We start from the raw sequence: 23,420 nt of genomic DNA, 5'->3' as shown, positions 1-23,420 counted from the left end.
AGCATATTTCATTAGTAGTGTAGTGTAGTGGCGTGTATGACTGTGTTTGATTCATAAATAGGATAATGTGAAAAATGGAGAATGAAATCGATAAATCTCCATTGAAGGAGAATGAAAGAAACGAAGGCAAAAAGAAGATGGAAACCTTCGACGGATGGAAAGGAGAGAAAAGAAGAGTTTTTCATTAATGGACTACATTTTGAAAAAGTTAACTACATTTTACACTAAAATGCCTTATATATAGGCTAAGTAAAAGGCTAACTAACCAATAAAATGCCTAACTAATTACATTTGATTTTTCTAATTTCAACAGATAATGCATTTTGTTTTAGTTTTGACATTTTTTTTTCTTCTTTTTATGTGAGCTTGAAACCTGATATTTGTAAATTAATGTTATTTTGGTGGATAATGCTTTATATGCGCATAATTTTACTTTTCTGTTGGTTTGTTGATTCGGCTGTATTATTTCGATCAGAACAATTCATTCCTTTCTTTGTTGTTTTGACTAAAGTGGAGTTACATAGCTATTTGCCACGAAAACTATGAATATCTATTGTATTTCGTTTCAGTGATATTTAACTAAAAAGTACCCTATCATGATTTGTATTCTTAAATTAAAGCTATTAATTGTTGTTTATGCAGATACTAGTAAATCCATTCTAATGAATGTTCCAATTGCTGTACTCCTGTCCTGGTTGCTGGACTGAGGATGTTGTTTAATGAGGTGGACTTGTTGGGGTTAAGTGCCCATTGCACAGCGGAAGACTTGTACAAAACAAATAAATCAGATAAGGATCTATTTGACCGATTATCAAATTAATCTATTCACATGTTAATACAGAATTGCATGTTAGAACACAAATAATTCATGCTTAAAGAAAATAAATCCTAAAACATGATTTCTACGGTTTAAGAATACCGATTTGATTCTCCAAATAATCATTGATTGCTTGCGCCTTCTCCACGTGATGATCTTCAATACTAGACCACAAATCATCTAATCTGTTGCCGAACTCACGTTATGATCTTTGGGCGGACAAAGCTTATCAAAACTTAAAGGACTCGACTAGAAAGAATACATAAACTACCCAGAAGAAGAAAGAAAATTTGAAATTCTCTACGGAGAGATTTTCAAAAATTATGAATCATCAATCAAATGTCTTCTGTCTAGTCTCCTTTATATAGAGTTATGATAGACCAAATTAGGGATCCATGGAGGTTTGGATACATGTCATACCCAATTAGCTTTTATCTAATTAAATTGAACTCCAATTTAATATAAGCTTGAATTGGAATATTATTATCAGCCACTACAGTAACAATATTGATTTACCCATCCAAATCCAAAATTACAAGTAATTCGGGTTTCCTCGTTTAAATAATTATTTCTCGCGCTTAAGATATAAATGTCCATTAATAATTAAAGTCTGCTATGGACTTAATTAATTAACATCTTATTTATTATTCATGGAATCATTAAATTCCAATTGGCTAGTTTGATAACTAGAGATGACAATTTGTATATGGAATAGTAGTTTACCAAATTATCTATTTCATATGTTTAAATTTGTATCCAGGGGAGCTTTTTAGAGCATAAATATCATTAATTGGCACAATTGGATGAACAAAATAGCTAGTAGTTAACATTCCTATGATGGAGGCTTCAGTTGAGATAAATAAAAATATATGAGAATTCACTATGATGGAGTCTAATTGACATAGATGGTGCTCCGGCTGTCTTGGTCAGCTTGATCGGGCGTAAACAATACAAACGTTGCGCTAGTGATATACTCCCTCTGTCCCTAAAGAATATGCACTTTGGGTTCGGCACAGATTTTAATGCAAAATTAATAAAGTAAGAAAGAGGTAGAGATAAAAGAGTTTCCAAAATTAAAAAAATGCATATTCTTGTAGGACAGAGGAAATATACTACTTCATTCAGGTACATGCAAACTTGTATCATCAGTATTAGCAAGAAATGCATTTGTTTTATGAAATCCTTTTTTTGTGAGCGTGGTGTGGATTTTTATGCAGTCTATAATATGTTTGAAGCAGTGGCCTATCCAGGATTTTTAGTTTGAGGGTACGACTTTTATATTGATTTAGAGCAAATTTCTTTTATTTTTTTATTATATTATAATTATAATTACATAATAAATAAAACACATTGAAAGTAAATCTTTTGAACAAAGCTTCAATTATCTAAAAAAATTACAAACAGAAAAAATTATACTCCAGAAAGTAATAACTAAACAATTTCTTATATACAATGAAAATAATTTCAGTTATTTCTAAAATTAAAAAACAGAAAAAATTATACTCCAGAAAGTAATAACTAAACAATTTCTTATATACAATGAAAATAATTTCAGTTATTTCTAAAATTAAAAAATATAATAACTTTAAAAGTAGAAAGAAAGAATTAAAAAAATGCAGCTACATGCATAGAAGTCATAGAGAATACAGCTAAGAGCACCCGCAACGCTGTGCCGTTGCGGTGCCTATGCCGTTCCGGAGGAACGGTTCCACGGCGGCACGCGTTGCGGGGTGCGTTCCGTCGCCGTTCCGTGCCGTCGCCATTCCTATGCCGTGCCGCGTTCCGTTCCGGAGGAACGCGGAACGGAACGTTCCGCCACGCGCCGAGGCGACGTGGCGGCCTCCCATTCGACGCGTGAAGCCCACTCGCTGCCCCGCGAGTGGGCTTCGTCCGGTGACGCAATAATTCATTTTTTTTTAAATTCGAATTTAATAAAAAAAAAAAATTTTGCAACGGTAATGAGACCGTTTTTTTTATATCCGTTTTTTATTTATTTTTATTTTTATTTTATTTATTTACTCTATAAATACTCATATTTCATACTCATTTCAATCACAAACACACATCTATTCTTCTCTATTTCCACCCCAATTTTCATCTCAAATCAACTCTATTTTCCTTCTCCTAAATTTAATCAAACTAATGGATCCTTATGAACAAATGCGTCAAATATTGGAACAATCACTTGAAGAAGATCGACGACGGGAGGCGGAAGAAGCCGCGCCGCCCCAACGACGCTCCCGTACGTACATCCATCGTAACCGGGAGGAAGCCGCCGCAAGGTTAGTACGCGACTACTTCTGCGATAACCCGGTTTGGGGAGATACGTACTTCCGTCGCCGTTTCCGCATGGGGAAACCGTTATTTCTCCACATCGCGAATACTTTGGCAGCCCGGGAAGAGTTCTTCCAGGAAGGGTTCGACGCGGTCGGCCGTCCCAGCCACACGACGCTGCAGAAATGTACTGCAGCAATCCGCCAGCTTGCGACTGGACAAACGGCCGACATGTTCGACGAATACCTCCACATCGGAGACAGCACTGGGCGAATGTGCTTGCTCAAATTCTGCAAAGGCGTCCGGACAGCCTTCACCGACGAATTTCTCCGGAGGCCAAGCACGACCGATTGTCAGTTCCTGCTCGACCTTCACGAAACAGTGCACGGATTTCCCGGGATGCTCGGCAGCGTCGATTGCATGCACTGGCAATGGAAGAATTGCCCGGTGGCGTGGAAGGGGTCCTACACGAGCGGCCACAAAGGCACCCACCCAACCGTTATACTTGAGGCTGTTGCCGACTACCGCCTTTGGATCTGGCACGCGTACTTCGGGGTCCCCGGGTCGAACAACGACGTAAACGTGCTCCACCAGTCCGACCTCTTGACTGAAGTTTTGGATGGTAAAGCGCCGGCCATCAACTTCGTCGCCAACTACCGGCTTTATAAAATGGGGTACTATCTCGCCGATGACATCTACCCGAAGTGGCCTACCTTCGTGAAGACGTGCAGTGGGTCTGCGAACCCAAAGCAGGCTCTTTTTGCGCAGAAGCAGGAGGCTGCTCGCAAGGATGTGGAGAGGGCGTTCGGGGTTCTCCAAGCGCGCTTCAACATCATCAAAGCCCCGGCTCGTACGTGCTTCATGGAAAACATGGTCGACATCATGTATACGTGCATAATCTTGCACAACATGATTGTCCAAGACGAAGGACCCGAGGCGGGAAATTGGTTCGACGACGAATCCCCCGGAAGCTCAACCGCAAGTAGTCCGCCTCGAAGTGGAGCGCATCCGTCTATACAAGAACGATTATCTATTCGTGCAAGGACACGCGACTCTAGTGCCCACACCCAACTCCAACAGGATCTAATTGAGCACATTTGGGCAAATTTTGGCGGATGAAATTATTAAAATTGTGTACTTTTATTTTTTTAGGATTTTAATTGTGTGCTTTTTATTTTTTTAAGTTTAAGTTGTAATTTTTTTTAATGTTGTGTATTTTTTAATAAAGTGTGTTTGTTTTTTAATAAAGTGTGTTTTTTAATTGAATTTAGTTGGAAATAAAAATAAAAAATGAAATTGAATGAATAGTAATTTAAGGAACGGTTAAGGAACGGAGGGTTGCAGGTTCCGTTCCTTAGTTAAGGAATGGAGTAAAAAAGTACAGTGGGGCCCTCAAATAGTGGTTTAAGGAACGGTATAGGAACGGTATAAGAACAGCGTTGTGGATGGCCTAATAGAAAGAAGAAAAAATAGAACAAGGTAAACTCTAAAAACAATGCAGTGAGTGGCTCTCGCACTCGGGTCTTTGACGATACTAAGAGCGTCCACAATAGGGGAGCCGCGCCTCCCGGCCCGGGGGTGGCTGGCCGCGGCTCCCTATTGCTGGCGCCACATAGAGCCGCGGCGGGGGGTCGACCAAGGGAGCGCCACATAGGTGGTCTGGCCGGGGCCGCGGCGTGCTATTGTGGCGGCCGAGAGCCGCGGCGCCGCCCAACTCCGATTTTTTATTTTTTCTTATTTTTTATAAATACACCATTTTTTCTAGTTAAATGGTGTATTGAATTATGCAAATTCTAGTTAAATTAAAATATAAGCAAAAATGAAAAAAAATTGTGACTTGGGCTTGTCTACTATTGTGTAAACAAGTTTTTTTTGGCCCGGCCAAGTTTCTTGGCCATGGCTAAGTTTGGTGGCTTGGCCTTTGACTTGGGTTCCACTGTTGTGGATGCTCCAAAAGGCCTACTATTGCTGTGCCAATTCACTCTCATGAGGTGTATATAGTATATAATAAATACATAAATATTTGGGGTACAGTTGAACCCCCTTGTTCAACATTGGATATGCCTCTGGTTTGAAGCAACTTGGGTATGCAATCCTGGAGCTTGTTCTGATAACAATATTTCTAGAAATGCGTGAGCTGGTGAGGGATATCCATGAAAAGATACAATTGCAGCACTTGCAGTATTGAATCTTGATACTATATGTCAAGTCTCACATTCAGCAGTAATATATGCCATCCGTCTTATAGAAATAGGCTGAATTTTCTTTTTCATTCATCCCATAAAAATAATCTATATTTATTTAAACTTTTTTTTCTCTCTTTTAATTTACCAATTTTGTATTAAAATTTAGTCGTTTCAAAAGTTCCTATGTTTAGGAAATTACCAATTTTGTATTAAAATTCAAAAGTTTATATTTTTAAGAAATGGAGAGACCCTTTTACAACAACCACATTTATGCATTTTCTTAATTCCTTTGGAATATTGAAGAATATTCGCATGAACAAAAGCATGTCCAGTTAAAACCACAGAGATTTTTCTTTCCTTTTATACCACAATTTCTTCACCGCTTCCGCTCCTTAATTCCCTATATAAACATCACTTTTTTCATTTACTTTGCTACCACATCTTATAACCAATAATTCACGAGAGAGAAAATGGCAGCTGTAGCAGATTTACGCGTGGGAGAGCCGACAAAGCTAAAAGCTAAGAGCAAAGATGAGAGAAAAAATTTCCATTATTGTTACTTACCAGAGAAAGGGATGCTGCTCCAGGGGCGGATATACTGTATATACACAAGGGGTGCCCCACCTCAAATTTTCATTTATAAATAAATAGATATATTATAGGGGTGCGTTATAATGATAACTCATATCTATGTGATAACCCTATAACTAAATCTTTGTCACATATTTTTAAAATATGTGGTCTAAATTTAATCTAACAAAAATATCATTTTATCAAATAAAACTATATTTCGGATATATTAAGGGCAAAATTGTCATTTCGACTACAACCTAACCAACGCAGAGAGCGATTCTTCGGCGGTGGAAGCCAGATTATCTGCTGTGATTAGGGTTGGGGATTTTGGAGTTGGGATCGGGGAAGTCGTCGAAATCGGAAACGTCGTCGGGCAGATTGAGGGTCGCGGCGTCGGAGAGATCGTCCTGGGAGAGGACGAGAACGAATGGGCGGGCGAGAGAAGCGGCGGCGGGCAGGATGCGAAGCAGAAGAGCGCAGCTCAGTTGCTGGGTTTTTCGGCAGACCATTTCCAAACACCGTCACCGAGTAGTACTTTGGGCTTTACGAATTGTTCCTAATCTATGACCATCCTTTTTGTATTCTCTCTTCAAAGAGTTCTCTTGACCATTTCCAAACACCGTCACCGAGTAGTACTTTGGGCTTTACGAATTGTTCCTAATCTATGACCATCCTTTTTGTATTCTCTCTTCAAAGAGTTCTCTTATGTTTATTTTCGTTGCTTTGTAAATTTTTTTCATTTTGGATTTTGTGATGTAAAAACCTTTTGGGGCTGCATCGTGGAGAAGAAGAAGAGGCAAAACTGGTAGTTGTAATAGTGGTTTTGAATATAATCACCCAAGATTATCATTTTATCAGTCAGAAGTATCATTTTATCTGCTGTGAGTATCATTTTGTCATTTCATAGGTCAGAAGTATCATTTTATCTGCTGCTAGTATCATTTTATTATTTTATAGGTCAGAAGTATCATTTTATCATTTTATCTGCTGCAAGTATCATTTTGTCATTTTATAGGTCAGAAGTATCATTTTATCTGCTGTGAGCATCATTTTATCATGTTATCAACTCAGAGTATCATTCTATCCGGCAAAACTATCATTTTATCAACTCAGAGTATCATTCTATCCGACAAAATGACATATTTACCCTCTACGCCTTTTTTATGAAGTAAATCTAAGTTTGAATCTCAGCCACAAGATTAGAAAATATGTGTGATCCAGATTTAGTTATAGGGTTATCATATGATCACAACTCTATATAATATATTATATGTGTTATTATTAACTTTGCCCCCTAATATTTTAATAAAAAAAAAACTTGTGTTGCCCCATTTGAAAAAAATGAAAAGTCAAACATGTACTTTAAATGTATTTCATAAAATTTAGTTATTTTTTAAGTGAGAAAATCAAAAGTTATTTGAGTATTGAAAAGCCAAAGTGACTTGCTTTGGAACTTGTAGAGGAAAATGAGAAGAAAAGTTATGGAGTACAAAAGAAAAAATGAATTATGTGGAAATGGCTGTTGCGATTTATTACAATTTTTTAAAATGAGTGTAGAAAAAAAATGACTCAATTTAATTGGAACGGAGAACGTATATTTTATTATCTTTACTGATTTATGTTTATTTATTTATTTGTATATATTTATATTTTTGCCCCCCCTACAATTTTCTGCTTGACAAGTGGAAGAAAGCCAAGAAACAAAACAACAGGCTAGAAGATAGGAGACGATGTCGGAAACCACCATGTTCTTGCTCATGGACCGGTTCGCGCCGAGCTGAGGGCAACGCATCTTCTTTTTATTCTGTAAATGATCATTTATGTTCCTACTACTCTACAAGAATGTTGCTTGCTTGTATAACATTACTATTATGTTTCATATTACAAATCCTGATCTTGATTATTAAATGCACATTAAACTAAGCAATCAAGAATCATCATGTTGATCTTGAATTCGATATGCATACCAGAAGCTAAAAGTGTTGGAAATAGATAATTTGAGAGTCTCAAGATTGTGGGAAATGGTACTTTTAGGGATTCTAGGAAATATATCATTATTATGGTAGAGTCTCAAATTCATAAGTTCCTAAGCACACTTACTTCTCTAGTCCTATAAATAGGAATGCACAATGTTTCTCAAATAATTCAAATCAATCAAAACAAGATTGTGGGAAATGGTACTTTTAGGGATTCTAGGAAATATATCATTATTATGGTAGAGTCTCAAATTCATAAGTTCCTAAGCACACTTACTTCTCTAGTCCTATAAATAGGAATGCACAATGTTTCTCAAATAATTCAAATCAATCAAAATGTAGTTTTCAAGAGTTCTTCAGTTTTATTTTTCTCATTTTTACTTTTCAACATGGTATCAGAGCAGGTTCGATCCTTGCATGGATAGACCTGTCTCTATGAAAAAAAAATGATTAGTTGAATCTGTGTTCATCATAAACCCCAAAATCTCAAAAAAAAAAAAAATTCACCAAATTCAAGCCTTCTGTCCACCGAAGAAATTAATTTTTCAGCCACTCTCTACTCAACTCCAAAGCCATAGCATGAGCCAAATCTCCCTCAAACAAGATAGGAATCGTCCAACCGAGTGGGGAAGAAAGTACACTCTGTTGGACGTTTCCTCTCCAGCACAGTAAATGGACGGAGGAGATGAGAGGAGTGGCAGAACACTGTCGGGAAAGGAGGAGCAAGGTTACCAGAAAGAGGTCTGAGAAGGCATCATTGTTGTTCACCCGGAGAAGAACAAATGAAGGTAAAAAGATTGGAAAAAGCTACGGATAAAATACCATAGCAAGACACGACAGAAACGGCGTCACGACGGCAGCGGAGCAGCAGCAACCGCGTCTGGGGCTGGTGGTGGTGGCGCTGTAAACGACGGTGGCGCTTGGCTGAACCAAGATGATGACAGTGAGTTCTCGCAGTTGAATTTCAAACGGGCATCAATGGCGAAGCCTGACCATGGCGAGGCAACAGCTAGATCGAGTAACAACACCACCGGAGAAGAAAACAGAGGAGTCCTCGGTTTTTCCGTCTGAGGGGGAGAAGAAGTATCCGACCGAACAATCCCTCTCTAAATGAATGTTGGCTGAGAAGTCAAAGATGCACGTGTGCTGAGAAGGCCATAAGATCTAAAACACCCGAGAGAGAGAGCAGGGAAGAATGATTTGATATCGAAGGAATAAAGCAACCACTATCAATTGATTCATCTCTGAATCAAGGAAAGAATCGTCGAGGAAGAGGCAGAGCAGCCAACGTCTGCGCAGCGAAGGGGAGAGAGTGTTAAGGGTCTTTCCCCTTAATCGCGATCGACGGCTTCTCTCCAACGATCAAGGAACTCTCCGACGCCCTGACTTCGGGTCGGCGGAGCAAAGCTTCTGCTGTGCGCGGGGATCTCCCGTCGGGCAGCACGAATGCTAGGGTTTGTAAGTTTAGAACGAGTTGTTGGGCAAAATCAATATTCTTATTAATTGGATGAATGACTAAAAAGATAACAATCTATCCTATTTATAATACTAGAACTACTACCCTAACTTAATGAACAAGAAATAAATATAAGAAAAGATACGATAATCCCTAATATATCTAAACTAAATAATAATAATAATAGACTCGTATCAACTCCCCCACGGTTAAAATCCACCTTGTCCTCAAGGTGGAAACCACGAAGCAACGAAGAGAGTTGAAAGTCGACTTTGGCGAGACATCTCCTCCTGGATCAAACACACACCGAACAACTAAACGTCTCCCTTCATCTCCTCCATCATTAAACAACAAAGGATACCCAATGTTGTCGGCAGAACTCCATCCCAAAACGAAAAGCTTGTCCATGCTTCCAAGAGTGCTCAAACATGACGTGTCATTGCGCTTTTTTTCTCCACCACTGAATCCTTCATTCACATATCTGTATAAAAAGTCGGTCTTCATATTGACGAGCTCAAGCTTAGGTGCCACGCAGCCATAAAACTCAATTGGTCCAAGCTCTGGTAATCCAAGTTTCCTCCTCCTAGCATTGTAAGCCATATTTAAGAAGTCAATATTGCTTACACCAGGAATTTCAACTGATGATTGAAAGCTCATAAATAATCCAGCAGTAGCCCTTTCCTCAGGTTCCATCTCACGCAGATCAAGCCCTTTGTACATTACACTTCCTCCTGTAACCTCATAATCTGGATGACCAGCAAGGACCTTTGCAAATGTACTTTTCCCTGAGTCATTCTTCCCCATCACAACATGAACCTCTCCATAGCGGACGGTAAGATTAACGCCCTTGAGGATAGGCTGCTTGGACTCGGCGATGACAGCGGAGAGGTCTTTGACTTGAAGCAATAGGTCAGTGGTCGAGGATGAAGGGCCCTCGATGGCGACGGAAGCTGATGGCTGCTTGCCACGATCCCCGTCGCCCTTGACCGTGTATCTGGCCCCTGAAGATGCACCAGGTTGGGTTGCCTGCTGTGGCCCATGAATTGAAGAATCGTCGCCAAACCCTAATCGCGGTATTGACGCTACCGCCGGCGCCGGCGTCAAAACTGCTCTCTGCCGCTCCAATGTCTGGTGGATCGGGGTCGGGTCGTGGCGGTGGTTGTGCGATGGCCGCACGCCGTTTCGACGCGTCGATCCTCCGCGGCGGGTCCGAATAGCGACCGCCCTCATGTCTGCCCCATGCCGTCTCCCACGTAGGCGCCAGTCTCCCGGCATGGTCGTCGACCCTTTGCGCCGGGTTGTCCCATGCTGTCGGGCATCTCCCCCGAACTCCCTCGCTGTCGGATCCGTAACGATCCCACCACAACACCTCAGAACTCAGCGGCTGATGCGTAGCCCTAGACGACTGCCCGTCGAACCCTAACAGGGACTGCGAAGCCACAGTAGTCGCTGTCGACAACAGCGGACGTTGTCTCCCTGAATCGCCTCGCCCCCAAGGGCTGTCCCATGCCGTCGAGTGTCTTCCACCGTGATCCTCGTTGAAGGGGCGTTGCCTTGGTGTCTCTCGATAGGCAGGTGGGTCCCAACAGGTAGGTCGGCGCTTGGGCGGTGATGGCGAGTACATATCTAGCTCATAGGATGAAGAATGCTGATATGCAGTGGTCCGACGGGTCCATGGAGGGTCCCAGCAAGTGGGCTGTCTCCGACGGGTTTAGACCGATCCCATGTGGTGACTACTATCCCAATTACGTTTACGACGATAATCCTCATACTCCCATTCATCGCCGTCATCGTAGTCAAGCGGCTGGCTGAACGCGTGCGGGATTGCAGGTTCCAAATTCTCAAACCGCCGGTCCGTCTCCTCTCTCCAAGCATTTAATTTATCTAACCTATCCATCACGCGATCCAATTTGTTGCCAATTGAGTCGTCCATGTGTCCCTCGTCGGAAGGGCGGTCAATCGGGTCCTCCTCCATGGGAGGGCGCTGAAAGTCCGACTTGTCGCGGCGGCCTACCACGTGAGTGCGGCGGGAAGCACCGTCTGGAAAAGTGTCGGGGCGGTGACCCCCCCACATTGATTTCCCGTTGCTATGGAAGCGGGACATGAGTAAACCGATGAAAGCACCAGTTGTTAAGGGTCTTTCCTCTTAACCGCGATCGATGGCTTCTCTCCAACGATCAAGGAACTCTCCGGCGCCCTGACTTCGGGTCGGCGGAGCAAAGCTTCTGCTGTGCGCGGGGATCTCCCGTCGGGCAGCACGAATGCTAGGGTTTGTAAGTTTAGAACGAGTTGTTGGGCAAAATCAATATTCTTATTAATTGGATGAATGACTAAAAAGATAACAATCTATCCTATTTATAATACTAGAACTACTACCCTAACTTAATGAACAAGAAATAAATATAAGAAAAGATATGATAATCCCTAATATATCTAAACTAAATAATAATAATAATAGACTCGTATCAGAGAGATAGTATCACCACATAGCCGTTGTGAAGGCTATGGTAGGAATAAAATCTTCGAAGTAGCCATCATCAAAGCCTTCAAGAATTATGGTGACAGAAAGAAGACGATGAATGGTGGGATTGAAAACCGGAGAAGATCGATCCGTAGCAGCACGTCGCTACAACCGAGAAGAGTCTTCGGAGTAAAGAAACTATCACTTGCATCCGGAAGTAGGCTGGAGTGGACTCTTCCACGACAGTCCTCGGAGAAAATAGAAAAGCTGCCATCGAGGGCAGTCAGATAAGACTCGACCCAGTGAAGACGATAAACCGCCACCCAATGGCAGTAATCCGACCGCAGCAACCGCGCTTTCCGAAAGGGTCTGATCAAAAGAAGGGAGTGGCGGCACGATTGGTGAAGAACAATTGCTATTGGATGATTCCGCGCTTGGAAATAAAAAGGCATGGCCATCGTCAATCGGAGAAGAGCAAGAGAAGGGAGATGCAAAATGGGAGGTGAAGCGTCGTACGCCGAACAAGTAGCGGCAAGTTGCCGTTGGAAGTAAGAATATGAGGAGAAAAAGAAAAAGGAGGCGTTGTTGGTCGTCTTCTCAATTTGGGTTTGCAAGAACATTTGGGCTGGTCTTATTGGGCTCATATGAATTTGAGCTGGAATGGGCCGAGAATGGTCCTCCCAAAATAAGCTTTGGGCTGCAAATTAAATTCAGTCCAAAGGTGAGTAAGCTCCTCGACACGAGTAAAAACTGTCGGTTAGATAAAAAAATTAAGTGGCTCCTGGATACGAGCTAAAATTATCTAAGATGACTCCTGGATACGAGCTAAATCTATCTAAGATGACTCATTGACACAAATTAAAACTACCAACCAAAAATTGAAGAGCTCTACGACAAGAGTTAAAACTGTCAACAGAAAAATTGAAAAAACTCCTTGGAATGAGTCTAAACATTCAATGATGAAGAACTCCTTGATAAGAGTCTAAACTTTCAATGAAGAAAAATGAAGAAGCTCCTTGAAAAAAGTATAAACTATCAATGATGAATTGACAAGCTCTATGATACGAGCATAAACTATTTATCAAAGTGAAGATCGTGCAAGTTAAGTGTCGAAAAACTCGATACTTAACTTGAAGGGGAGTGTTGGAAATAGATAATTTGAGAGTCTCAAGATTGTGGGAAAGAGTACTTTTAGGGACTCTAGAGAATATATCATTATTATGGTAGAGTCTCAAGTTCACAAGTCCCTAGGCACATTTATTTCTCTTAGGGACAAAAGAGAAATAAATGTGCCTAGGCACATTTATTTCTCTAGTTCTATAAATAGGAATGTACAAGCAATAAAAAAAAATCAATCAAAATGAAGTCTTCAAGAGTTCTTCAATTTTATTTTCCGTATTTTACTTTTCAACAAAAAGAACAAGGTTCAAGATGTTCTTGTTGTTTCCTCGTCTCATGATACAAATATAGATATATTATGTATACATTTCTTTGGATTACGAATTTGATGCTCGAATGGAACACAATATACAATCTTGGCATGGAGTTAAAAGACTTGTTTGGTGATGTAATCAAGAAATATGCTTGGCGTGGAACTCCACATGAGATAAGTGAACACTTGGTTGCAGGGACGGAGCCAGAAATTCTATATAGGTGGGGCAAAATTCCATACAAAGACATTTTAAGGATTTTAAAAGGGGCATTTATAAAGGTATTTCAAAAATTTTTTAAAAATAATGATCAAAATAGCACAAATGAAATTTTTTGAGGTGGGGCATTTCCCCCCTGTAGGATGCATGTACATCCGTCCCTGCTTGGTTGAGATAGACAAAAACAAAGAAACAGGGGAGCTATGAAAGAGCCTAACACATGGAGTAGAAACTTTTAGACATTCTTTCCGACCAGCGGTGGTACAAATGATAAGGCTGGTTATTGCAATCTACTACAGTTGCAACATTTACACATTGAAAAAGCAAGCAAAATGGAGAGTAGTTGTAACTACTAGCAATGTTGAGTTGAGTTGATTCCAGGAGCCTGAAAATAGATACTTTTAGCTGAGATTTATCCTCTGGGAAACATGAAGATATCACATGAAAAAAGAATGTCAAGTACAATAGCTTGAGCTCTACTTTAACACTGATAATCTGACTTGGTTTCTCTCCTTGACGCACAATTAGGTTAGTCCACTTGTAAAAGTAGATATAAGTTAAATCCCACAACATCCAAGCTACTCGTGCCATCTAATTTTATTCAGTTATATGAGAATGAGCAATTGGTATTTCTGTTAAAAAAATAAAGGGTTCAAATTCGGACATCATCGTATTTATAAAAGTCGGTCACACTACCACTAAGTCGTTGTAGTATAGTGGTAAGTATTCCCGCCTGTCACGCGGGTGACCCGGGTTCGATCCCCGGCAACGGCGTCAAAATTTTTGAATAGGTTTATTTGACGTTTTTTTCCTTAACAACCTCAAATTGTACCGTTGCTGAGTAATATGCCTATTGAATTATCTTAATTATAAATGTATTACCCTGCTAATCTTACACCATTGAAACCACGCGAATTAATATTGTATGTATGAAATCTTAACTACAACTCTTTTCTCTGAATATCATAGAAATTATATTTTTTTCAAACTCTCACATAAATTGTACATCGATCATAATTAATCCATACTAGTTCTCATATAATTAATCAGAAAGAGAGAAGATTAGTGTCATCAAAGAGAAGAGATTACTAGTACTATTTCTCAGTCGCTGAGAATGAAACTCTTTGTTACCAACATTTGGGTCAAGTACCAAACTACTACACTCTCAGATCAAATCTTTCATCTGAATGAAGTTGTGAAAACGAGAATGCAAATATAGACCTTTCTGATTAATTATATGAATCACAAAAACGTGTCATCATGTCGAAGTCCAACGTACAAGAGTAAGAATTTTGAGGGCAAACAATTGTCAAATCTTAAAAATAATGCTATATTACAAATAAGTCATAGTACTCCAGTAATTAGAAATAATTTATTTGGCAGTTTTAAAACTCAGTTAAAGCACAATCCTACATCTAATCTTCACTGGAGTGAATGTATACCTCACTCAGACACCCTCCAAATCTTAACGCTCTTATCCAAACTCCCACTATATACAATCCACCGCCGACGACCCTCCTCCTCCGCCGCCAGGCACTTCACAAGCCCATTATACCCCCTCAGCACCGCCACACACTCATGCACTCCTCCTCCGCCCCGCCGCCACACGCATATGCCCTTATCCGCCGATCCGCTCATCACCAGACTCCCCACCGCCACCTTGTGCCCCCTCAGCACACCGCCGCATGCCACCAACCGCTTCCGACGTTCCCGCGTACACCGCCGTCACGGCGTTTTCCTGCTTCATCCAGAAAATGCTCCGTCCTCCTCCCGACAAACTCCCGCCGCCACGCCTTCAGCGTCCCATCAGCAGATCCCGTGAAGACCACCTCGACCGGGGCCGCGACGGACTCGAGGCATTTGGAATCCGAGATTCTCCAAATCTTGAGGGTTTTATCCCATGAGCCCGAGTACAGTAGGCCGTGATACTCATCGACGCTCATGCATGAAATGGCGTCGTAATGCTTTATCCACGGAACATTACGATTCCTTTTCACTTTAACGTAGCTTCTGGGGCTCAAAGATTTGAGCAACAAATGCTTGGTTTTGGGCAAATAGCCGAGGCGGGTGGGCTTATCATCGAAGAGAGTCCATACCCGGATTTTGCCATCTTGATGACCGGTGAAGACCTTCCCGTTGAGGAGGACAATGGCTTTCACCATCCCACTGGTGGACTTGAATCCCGAGAAAGCTTTCATGTTTTTCTAAACCCTGACGCTGTTGCACTCGGAGCCTGTGTATAACATATTTCCGGCGGCGGCGAGGGAGTAAATGTGGCCTTCTTCCCGGAAGACCGACCCGATTGAGGCCCAGTTGGAATTGGGAGTTGATGATACTACTGAGTTTGAAATGGAGGAGTTCAAATCATTCATCATTGCATGTAGTTTTGTTTTATGAGATGGTGTAACGGTAAGGTAAGTGGGCATAAATATATAGGTTAATCGAGCTAGTTGTGAGGGACACGTGCTAGTATCATATCGTATGAGTCCTTCAGGGCCCGACCCTAACCGGGGCTCATCCAGGCACAACCCATAGCCACCTGGGCTCTGATACCACTGTTGGGTATCGGTGGTGCACACCCGAACTCCACATTAGTATGATATTGTCCGCTTTGGGCAAAGCCCTCACGGTTTTGCTTTTTGGGTCACTCCCAAAAGGCCTCAAACTAATTGGGGTTGGACAGGAATTATATACACCTTCCAACTTCCCTCCCTCATCCGATGTGGGATGGGTTTGTAACCCAACAAACCTCCCCTCAAACCGAGACCACATCGAGAACGCAGTCGACACGAACATGGGTCGTTCAGCCCTGGTCCCTGGGTCATCCTGGGCCCGACTCTAACTCTGAGTCCTTCAGGGCCCGACCCTAACCGGGGCTCATCCAGGCACAACCCATAGCCACCTGGGCTCTGATACCACTGTTGGGTATCGGTGGTGCACACCCGAACTCCACATTAGTATGATATTGTCCGTTTTGGGCAAAGCCCTCACGGTTTTGCTCTTGGGGTACTCCCCAAAAGGCCTCATACTAAAGGAGTTGGAGTAGCCCATTTATATGCTTGCAACTCTTGTTCATTCTCCGATGTGGGATATGGTTTGCTACACCACAAACCTCCCCTCAAACCAAGACCATCAGACCAAGACCACATGTCTGTGCCCCATGTTACAGGTCATCAGGTCACCACAGGTCTTGGTTGAGCTCACGCAGAGACATCGGAGAACTTGCAAGTGCAACCCACCGAACCCCGAGCCACACAGGCCCAGCCCCTGAACCAGGGCTCTGATACCACTTGTTAGGATCGTCGACTGCAACATTAGTTTGATATTGTCCGCTTTGGGTCAAGCCCGCACGGATTTGTTTTTGGGTGGGCTTGACCCAAAGCGGACAATATCAAACTAATGTTGCAGTCGACGATCCTAACAACACGTGCTAGTATCATATCGTATGATATCGTATCATATCATACTATTATCAATTTTTTTTAAATGAAGGCCTCCCTCCCATTCACCGCCCACGATTTAAAGTTATATTTTGACTCAGAACTGATTTCGATAAATAATAAGAAAATTGAGTGGATTGAAGAAATGTGAGTCCTCCTTTTATAGTGGAATGTGAGTTCCCCTATTAATGATTCTGATTCGGTGTCTTAATATTTGGAGGCACTTGTTAAGATGAACCAAATGGGATATCTTGACTTTAGTTTTCGTTGCAAAGATGGATGAGGTTTTTTAAGGGAGTGTTTGATTTGCAAGATTGTACTCAGAATTAAATATGTAGTGTTTTTGGTTCATGAGATTCAATACCACAACTCAATTCTAGATGGATAATCATGGGATAATTAGTCATAGCTAACACCCTATAACTAAAATAACCTCACAATTCAATCTTAGATTATATCTTGATACTATTTTATCTAGGAAATCGAACACCACCTAAAAGATTTTGTTAGTGACTTCTATCATTGATTTTGAATTTTTTTATGTATATTTAGTTTTGATTACCTAGCTGCACCCGATTTGTTTGGTTTCCAATTATATGTTCTTATTCTGTTATTGGGTTTAAGTCACTTTTATGCTTGGGCTATATTGGGGAGTATTGATTTTGGTTATATTGACAAGTTTTGGGGTTCTTCTATCCCCACCCTTCTTGATTTAAAAAGGGAAATGTTGCTAGATGCAGCCCCTTATACTCTGGACTTAGTTAGATCCACTAGCAGTTTTTTAAGATTTATAAATTGTTAGAGCTTGTTTTATAATTTAAATAGCATTTAGAAGTTAATTTCGTGAAATATTGCTAGTAGTTAGGCAAACAAAATCAAACACATGAATATTTATATAAAACCTAGTCATTCACCAAGAAACAGAATCGCTCCAACTGATCTTTGCGAAAATGACATGGTGACGCGTAGTCTTTTTTACTGTACATGTCTGATTAGGATGCGCCACTGATTCACGATTCAGACCACGACCTCCATTACCTATATATCTTTTTTTTACTTGGGGTTGAATGGAGAACTGTAAAATGACATTTGTCCTCCTACGCAGCTTCAATAAAAACCATGAGAAGATTATTGATGATGCTCATGTAAAATATATAGCATAATAACTCAATTATATGAGCTACTAAGTTAATATTATTACTTTCGAATTAAACAATCATCTATAAAAATATGAAGATTATTGTGCATATATTATTATGGTCCCGATGTGCAATTTATAAATACGTCTATAGAATTTCATTCCTATTATCGAAACGTAGAAAGGACGTTGACACTTGGAAGACAATTTTCTCACTTCAGAATTAATCAAATAACGGCATGAATCTAGATCTAAATATAAGTATATAAGAAGAGACTTACCCTAACTTCTCATTCTCTCCGTTTCTTATAAATTTTTTATTATTTGTGACGGGGATTTAAGTGTAGTTTTTTTTTCTGCCAAATCCACTTATGCTTATTTGACATTTTAAACATAGTCATACTTATAACCAAAAAGCGTCAATGACTCCATAAAATAGGATGAGTCATTCCTCTTTTATAGAAGTGTAGCCTATTTGACTCTTGTATTGACTTCTTATCCACCTACAAAATAATGTGATTGGCTAAATGACAGTGCAATATAACATAAAGTCTTCACCAAATTTAACAAATTTGCTCCCAAACACTTATATATCAAACCCATCATACCATTTTCTGCCATTAAAACTTTTTTCTTGTCAAATTTGCAACATACTATCCTAAAAATAGATTTACATTATTACGTACAACAAACTCATTCCATATAAAACTAATCAGTTTAATTATTTAGAAGCTAATTAATTAAGTGTAGATAATGTTATGAAAACTAAGCAGTTACGAAGACAAGAAAAACATGCAAGAAATGGTTCTTTTTACGAGAGCTTAGGTGTATGTTGTGAAGTCAAAGATTTTCCAATAGTTTTACACGTAATGAATGGGTGGGTAAGAGATGCGTAGTTAACGTGTTAGGTTATACACATAGTTAATTGAAGTTTAACTGTATATGTACGCTGTAAATATCTAATTAGACTTACTATCTTAAGATATCACACTTCATAGAAAATAATAAACTATATAAGGTGACCTAACTTAAATACTCCATCCGCTCCAATGAAGATGACTCTTTCTTTAAGCAGCATGGGATTTTATGCAATTTTATTTTATTTGTTAAGTGAAAATAAAAATAAAGATAGTTCTATCTATACTAATATAAAAGGTGAGTTTTGGGCATAATTTTGAATATTTATAAGTTTTGGGTATAAATTTCAATATTTAAAACTTTGGGGCAAATTTAGATATTTGTAGTAACTGGAATGAATATTTATGTGTAATAAATGTCATGAAAAAAAATTAGTCTATAAACAGCATTTGCCTAATGAATTTAGATTATAAATAGTAATTACAAATATTTATGAGTTTTGAGTATTTGAGATGTGACGTTCAATCAATTAGCCAATATATATGTATTGCCTATATTCACAAATCATCAATTAGCCAATATATATGTGTTCCCTATATTAACAAATATATATGTATTCCCTAGATATATTCGGACACCACCTTTGCAACTCCAAATTATTAGTCTTATTAATCAAAATTATTAATTTACTATATATCTATCAAGTACTCCTAAATCATGTAACGGGTTCCATGGCCACAATTGATGTAACCGCCAATGGTTGGGAAAATAATTAAATGGACTTAATTTGTAGACAATTGTTAATAAACGTGTAACAAACATTAATATAAATCATCAATTATGCATAAATAGTGAATCTTAAACTTTCTGTTATAAACTGAATTAATAATTCCAATTAACTCATTCAGTTACAAAATCATTTAGTTTATTTTTATAACTAGATGTAATAATGATTAACTACTATACAACATTATTTGGTTTATTTTTATTGTAATCATGATTATTTTTATATAGAACGGTGCTAATTTCATGATGTCAATTTTATCTAATTACTAATTATTTTTATTTTCCTAATAATTGATTTGTTTGTTGCACCATTTAATATTAGTGCCGTTACAAATTGAGAATTAATGGATACAATTTAAATCGGTGGCTATAAATATATGCCATTTGCTGGCTTGTAACACATTCACTACTTTCTCCTATTGCATTATTGAATTATTGCTTTAAATTTATGATTCTTATTATATTGTACTAATATTTGTTGTTTGTGTTTTTCCTGAAGAAAGAAAGTTCAAACCATGGAAATGGAATTCACCTTCCTCAATAATCTACAATATACCGTAATGTCATCCATCAGTTGAAATCATGGAAGCATCAATCAGTTGAAATCATGGTAGCATTCACCTAGCAGAATTTGTTTCGAAATAGGTGAGTATTTTGTGAAATTTTATAGCCATGAACTCTTACGGATTGCGACTTTTAATAGTGCAAACGTAAAGTTATGTTTGCACCGTTACTGAAAGCAAATATTTCTCAGAATTGCAATATAGGGTCTATAGTTGATTTTTGTTTGAAGTTCTTACCTACAGATGGGAACAAACTGTCCTGATGGAGGAAATGGCTTTGATACAGGATGATAAAAGTGTTGGAGACGATGAGCGGAGAAGATGATGGAGGCCGGTGGGCAGTGGGGCAGAGCTTCATGAGCATAGCGAGTTCTGGCCTTATTTTGAAATTTTTTTAAGCTATGGGATGAATTTCAATATTTATAAGACTATGTAAAAGTGAGTGAAATTATAAAATGTAACTGTAGCCATTCATTTAAGTGGGGTCATTTTTTCTTCTTAAAGCTTAATCAGATGATGTTTCAAATGTTCCCATGCATGTATTGTGAATCAGAGCTCTCCAAATTTTTATAATTTATTATTAATTATTTTAAATTTATGGTATGTTTTAGTTGTATAATTCATAGTTATTTTGTTTATAATTTTGACATAATGATATTGTTTCTAAATTTATTAATTAATTTACAAAAGGCAATCTCACTTTTCATCAATTACTCTTGATTACCAGTTAAAAAAAAGGCAATCCCAGTTTAATACATTGTGCTGATTGAAAAAAAATTCACATAATATATATTTTATTATACATCCAATATTTGAATAACCTTGGCGATGGAATAATCTAAATCTTTCAATTGGGACGTAAATTTACCTCATTGACATCATATATTATTGAAAGTGGTAATTAATAGTACTATATTATAGTATGAGATTGTAGATTAGACTTTCTAAGCTAAATCCAATTACCATTTAATAATTTCATTAATTGAAAATCAATTAACAATAAAGTATTAATCAAGAAATAATAGATAAGAAAGCAAATAAAAAATTCAATAAATTCAATTATGCGAAATAATTCAATTATGCATATAAAATATGCCATTTAAATTAAAAATATAATTTAATTAGAACTAAATCTATTAATGAATTTGTACATTTAAATGCCGTCAGTTTTCATATACATATTTAGTTCAAGTAACATTACAATACATTTGATGAGATTAAAAAAAAAAAAAATTCCATGCACTAAATTTTTAATCGGCAGTTTCATACTTGAATGCATTAATCAAGAAATGAGACTGTTCTCATTCTAACTAAAAAGTTAAAAACGCTATGTGAAAGGGATTTACGTGGAACACGTAATGTCGTTTTTAATTATGACAATAGGAAGAGTTTGTATATTTGAATTCAAGAGACTCTTAATTATGAATGGAATGACAAGAGTCTTGCACATTTGAATCCAAGAGACACACATTCATATCACCATCCAACAATATATAAACGAGCCCATACATACACATTCTCAACCTAAAAATTGAAAAGGAACGGACGAACGGTGGTGGAGAATAAAGGGGAATAATTGGAGATGAAGCAGCGCCGCTACAAAACTCATTTCTCTTGACGCTAGAATGAAATTCTATTTACTAGGTATGATTTGTACATTTCAATACTACTTATATATTTTTCGTCTAATTTTCAAAAAAACCTGACATTTAGAAAGCCCTTTCACTAATAGAGATCCCAATCACGACATTAGCTATAGCCCTCACTATCAGTAAGGATTATCAAGTAGATCGATCCAGTGTAAGATATCAAATATAGATCTAAAACATCCAAAATAGAATAAGTGATCAACAAAGTAAAATTGAACTTGGCCGGAGGAAGAATTTTATTGATATTTGGCTCATTTGTTGGTCATGATGAGTATATTTTAAAGTTAAGGGTTTAGGATTTAGGTTTCAAGGTTTTAGTTTTTAGTGTATATGGTCACTATATTGCAATGAAATGAATATTTTGAAAGATGATTGAGGGTAGTTAAAAAAGTATAATGAATATTATAGTGGCAATAATCTAATTTTAAAGATTTATTTTAATACTATAAAATTATCTATTTCATAATATCAATATACTATTATAGTGAAATAGATAATTAATTTAACTATAATATATATTTTCTATCTTCTATCAATGAAAAATTATTATATTCATAAACTCACTTTTGTATGTCTGCGTGAATGTTATTTAATACTAATAATTTATTTATTTTTAGTATAATTATAATCTTTCTAAAATTGATATGCACACTTTAATTTAATTTCAGGTTTATTATCACAAATAATTATGGTAAATAGTGTTTAATATGCACCATACATAAATATATTTTGAATTTTCTACATTCTCATTATTAATTAATTAATGAGATTAATTATGTTGTTTGAATGTTTCATTTTTATTTTTTCCGCTTCTTGATTCTCAATAATTAAATAAATTTTCATTCACATTAACTATAATTAGTAGTTCATCATATTTATTTAAAAATTTATAAAGTTAATTTCATAGTTGTTTATAATTTAAACAAAATATTTCATAATTGGAAGAAAATAAAATGGACCGTGCATAGCACGGGTGTGATATTAGTTTTTAATAACGAGTCAACTAGCGAGACTTAGTAATTTTTATGATTATTAGTGATGTTTGAGCTATATAAATAGTAATTAAATGAATTGCACTAAATACGTAGACCTGAAACGAAGCAACTATTTGTGCCAACTTTAACGTACTAACTCCTCCTTATTAAGGCTAGAGTTAATTAAATTAAAGCTAATGTTTACAGGTTTAGGCACCGCTTATTGATCATGCATTAACTATTACTACGTACTAGTAGTATTATTTTGAAAAATCGAGTAATAGATTAAACCAAAAATTTCACATGCACCAAAACATCTTCAAATCATGGAGTAAACAAATTGACCATACTATATAAATTAAGATAATAGTGTTTCTCCCCACCATTATATCAATCAAATACAAAAATTATAGTAGATGGTATGATTTTTAATATAAAACTAGTAAAGTGAGATAAATAGATAGAAAATGTGATAGGGGTATTGTTGGATAATTGGACTGTGAATTAAATGAGGCTCAGATGAAAATTGGGCTGGTGGCTGCCCTAGCCCAATGCTCGGGTGATATACACCCCTGCCTCTCCTCTCTGCCGCTTGACATTCGATTCACTCTCTCTTCTCT

The 23,420-nt window shown here is 38.0% G+C and overlaps 1 protein-coding gene, 1 non-coding gene and 1 pseudogene across 2 annotated transcripts; 1 reads left to right on the top strand and 2 right to left on the bottom strand.

The window, feature by feature from the left end:
• Nucleotides 1–9,218: 9,218 nt before the first annotated feature.
• Nucleotides 9,219–10,557, bottom strand: LOC121773584 (ribose import ATP-binding protein RbsA 1-like). The gene has a single exon (XM_042170476.1). The coding sequence runs from the start codon at nt 10,555–10,557 to the stop codon at nt 9,445–9,447; it is 1,113 nt and encodes a 370-aa protein (XP_042026410.1). The 3' UTR covers nt 9,219–9,444.
• Nucleotides 10,558–14,094: 3,537 nt separating this feature from the next.
• On the top strand, nt 14,095–14,166 carry TRNAD-GUC. The gene has a single exon. It is a non-coding gene; the product is annotated as a tRNA-Asp (tRNA).
• Nucleotides 14,167–14,835: 669 nt separating this feature from the next.
• LOC121773577 lies at nt 14,836–15,764 on the bottom strand (annotated as a pseudogene).
• Between the last annotated feature and the right edge of the window lie 7,656 nt (nt 15,765–23,420).

Source organism: Salvia splendens, chromosome 2 (assembly GCF_004379255.2).
Source record: "Salvia splendens isolate huo1 chromosome 2, SspV2, whole genome shotgun sequence".
In the NCBI taxonomy this organism is placed as follows: domain Eukaryota; kingdom Viridiplantae; phylum Streptophyta; class Magnoliopsida; order Lamiales; family Lamiaceae; genus Salvia; species Salvia splendens.
Note: the sequence above shows the minus strand (reverse complement) of the source record. Positions and strands in the feature narration are given on the sequence as shown.

Coding starts and splice junctions, on each gene's coding strand:
- LOC121773584 (XM_042170476.1), bottom strand. CDS start 10,557: ATGCCGGGAGACTGGCGCCTACGTGGGAGACGGCATGGGGCAGACATG.